General features: G+C 41.3%; 1 protein-coding gene across 1 annotated transcript in view; it reads right to left on the bottom strand.

Moving 5' to 3' along the window:
* Positions 1-689: 689 nt before the first annotated feature.
* Positions 690-3,622, bottom strand: part of UBE3C (ubiquitin protein ligase E3C) — a 216,901-nt gene continuing 213,968 nt past the window's right edge. Inside the window, exon 23 of the mRNA XM_006887657.1 lies at positions 690-860. Coding sequence (XP_006887719.1) covers positions 690-860 — 171 coding nt within the window. The remainder of the gene's footprint in view (positions 861-3,622) is intronic.

Raw genomic sequence — 3,622 nt, 5'->3', positions numbered from 1 at the left:
ACTTCAAACAAGCATGCTAGTCCCACATATGGGAAATGGCTTAAACCACACAAATAATATATTACCATTGGTACCTATTTTCCACACCTAACCACTCATGAGGGAAAAGGAAGCGGGGGGAGGGGGATCCCCTCAAAATGCCTTTAGATTTAACAAGTAGGCCTGTAAACAATTTACCCACATGAGAAGCACTGGGGCCCTGAAAGAAAGCACTCGCAACCCTCCAAGCCTGGAGCTCGACATGTATTTTCTCAGTGACTTGCAGCCCAGTCTGAACAGTTTGCAGGCCTGCTGGCAGCTCAGGAAGGTGTTCAAACAATTCAAACAGCACAGAGCCAAAGCTTCATCTTTGGTTAATTTTGGGGAGTTGCCACTAGTCTTAAAACTGTGTTCTTCTTGGCAAAATTCCTAAAGCAGCTGTGTGGCATGTAATATTTTCATGGTAAGCTGCTAAAAAGCAGTGTCCAACTAAATAAATGACAACTTAACACAACTGGAAAAAATTGGAGAAAGAAGAAACGATGGACAGAAGAGAGAGAGAAAACCCAGAGGGCATCTGCAAAAGCCAGGAGGGCGGAGGGGACAGAAGTCCAGCGTGGCCCTGTGGTCCAGTGGAGGTGCTGCTGACGGAGGAGGAGGAGGCACTGGGAGTTTCTCTGCAGAGTGTTGGATCCAGCATCAGCTTCAGCTCAGCTCAATTCAAATCCAGCAGCACATTCAATAGCATATAGAAGTTTACTTCGTAAAAGCGTCTCATCATAAAATTCAGGGAGTTTTAATAGATTCATGCAGGTACTGGCAGTGGGGAGCCGCTCGAGGTCAGAACCTCCATTGTGAATGCAAAACGCAGGATACAGCTCCTGGGAAATGAGAGAAAAATGGGAAGCCGCTTTAAAAATGAGACTCTTAAACAGGAGACCAAAAAGCAGGCAATACTAGCTCCTTTCAGTAAGTAGTAAGCTGTTTGTTCCCCCCGTCACATTTTCCTATAAAAGGGCTTTACAAATTGCCTCTTTTGGGGGGACAAATCCTTGGAGAAGGACATCATGTTCTTTGCAAGAGAGGAAGGCCCTGGACAAGATGGTCTCTGGGGTATTCGGGGTAGGTGTGTCAGAGAAAATGAAATTGACTCAGGAGAGAGCAGAGTTCAGAGCTGTCATACATAGGGTTGCTATGAGTTGCAGGTGACTTGAGGGCACATACCACCACCACCACCACCACCACCATAAGGCCTTTGCTTTATATGATACCATCTAAAGTGCTCTCTGCTCACTCCTGGGTGTCATGCTGGAATGGCCTGGATTACATCATCAGATCTTGAAATGCTAGAAGGGTCATCAATGTGGATGGGTTACAGTGGAGCTTCTAGACAAAGGTGTAATCAGGGGAAAATGCCTGGAGTTCTAGTCCAGAAAATTAACCAGTAAGACCCTACAGTACAAAATGAAGTGTTGAAGTATTATTTCATATAGTGCCCAAAGGCAAGCCCCACAGACCAAAGGGCACTCAAATGCTCTGTGGTTTTAACCATGGACTCAAACATGCAATTGGTGGTGAAGAAGGAACAGAACCTGGCAATACACCATTCTGCTGTGAGCTACAGCTGACGAACCAGCATGAACTAAGTACACACCAGCAGTAGTGCTCACTGCCTAACCTTAACTGTAACCCTAGCCCTAAGCACACACTGGTGGAGTACTCACTGTCTAACCTTAACCCTAAGAAGACACCAGTAATGGTGCTCACTACCATCAACTGTCTCAAAGCTGACTGTCCAGTGGGGTGATCTGAGGATGTAAGTTGCACAGGAGGGGGCTGTCCATCTTGGTCCCCTGGTGGGTTCAGAATGGCTGCTTTTTGGGTTGGGAGTGCAACTTCTTATCCACTAGGCCACTACAGCACTGTAACTAAGAATACACAACATGCAAAAAGATACGCATTCATGGGAAGCCAGAAAGAGTGACCACTTTTATCTTTAAAAAGGACTTTAAAAAGGAAAAAAGGTGAATGTGTACTTTTACTTAATTAAAAATGGGGGGGGGGAGCCCCTACCTATGAAGGAGAGAATGAACAGGGTGTGGAGGGTATGCAGTTTGCAAGATTCTCCAAATGAATCTTCTTTTGGTAGATCTGATGTTAGAACCACCTATTTGTAAGTTGGAAATATTTTAAGACTAACAGATATGGCAATTGAAGTTGAGCCTTCAAATTTGGAATCATAAAGGAGGTGAAATAGTTGTTTTTTTTTCATAAGAGAAAAGTTTTTTGTTTTTCTTTTTAAGAGAAAAGTTTTATATCAGTGCTAAGTTTTCCGAGTTTGACAATTGCTTAGTACTTAATAGGAGAATGTTTTTGATCTCAGAAAATACATGCTGAAGTTTTAAGGATAAAGTACTGTAGTTTCAGCAAATGATTCTCAACTGGTTAAATGAAATACATATTCACTCATATATACCCACATGAATATATAACAAAAAAGATAAAGCAAAATACATAAAAATGTTATTTAGGAAATTTGTGTAAATAGTTTACAGGTGCTTATTCTACTATTCATACAGCTTTTCTGCATATTTGAACATTTTCAAACAAGTTGGCTAAAGAGAAAAGGTTGTAAATATCTATGGCTAAGGAAAATGGTTGATGATGGAGAAATAGTTGTTAAGAAGAGATTAACAATTAAATTAACATGGAATGTGAGAAGCATGAATGTAGGAAAACTAGACATTGTAAAGAAAGAAATGGAATGCATAAATATTGACATATTGGGTATTAGTGAAATGAGATGGATCAGCATGGGACATTTTGAATCCCATGATCATATAATCTATTACGATGGAGATGAAAAGGTGAGAAAAAACGGGGTCACTTTCATAGATAAAAAGGCCATTTCTAGATCCATACAATATTGTCACTGACAGGATAATATCCATATGCATACAAAAAGAAGACCTGTTAATTCCACAATCATTCAAATGTGTGTGCCTACAACCAGAGCCAAAGAGGAGGAAATAGATGATTCCTATCAACTGTTGCAGTCAGAAACTGATCGAACTTATAACCAAGATGCTTTAATAATCATAATCATCATGAGTGACTGGAATGCAAAAGTTGGGAATCAGGAAGAAGGATCAGTAGTAAATATGGAGCTGGTGACAGAATGACAGAATTCTGTACAATGATTTATTCATAGCAAATATCTTTTATATGAAACATAAATGTAGACTATACACATGGATTTCACCTGATGGATGCACAGGAATCAGATTGATTACATCTGTGGAAGGAACCATTGGAAAAGTTCAATATCAGCAGTAAAAACTAGTAAAAACTGATTGTGGGGGATCCAACATGGCGACGGAGGCAGAGACAGCGTGGTGAGCTGTGGGAGCAGCGAACCACTTAAAGCAGGGCCATTATGGCCTTCTGCAGACTTCAGTTTATTGATAATGAACACTTAAACAGCTGATGACTGGCCCTCAGGGAAGACTGAGGCTCAACAACAGGAATTCAAGGATTCGAAAGGAGGAATGGGTGAGTGGGATGCATGCCCGCCATCTGCAGGTTTGGGTTTCCTTGGAAAGGCCAAAGAAGATGATTACCTATACAATGGATTGCTGAAAGT

This window comes from Elephantulus edwardii, unplaced genomic scaffold (genome assembly GCF_000299155.1).
Source record: "Elephantulus edwardii isolate Elephantulus edwardi_28Jun2011 unplaced genomic scaffold, EleEdw1.0 scaffold00060, whole genome shotgun sequence".
Lineage (NCBI taxonomy): Eukaryota > Metazoa > Chordata > Mammalia > Macroscelidea > Macroscelididae > Elephantulus > Elephantulus edwardii.
This window is presented reverse-complemented; position numbering and strand designations above follow the sequence as displayed.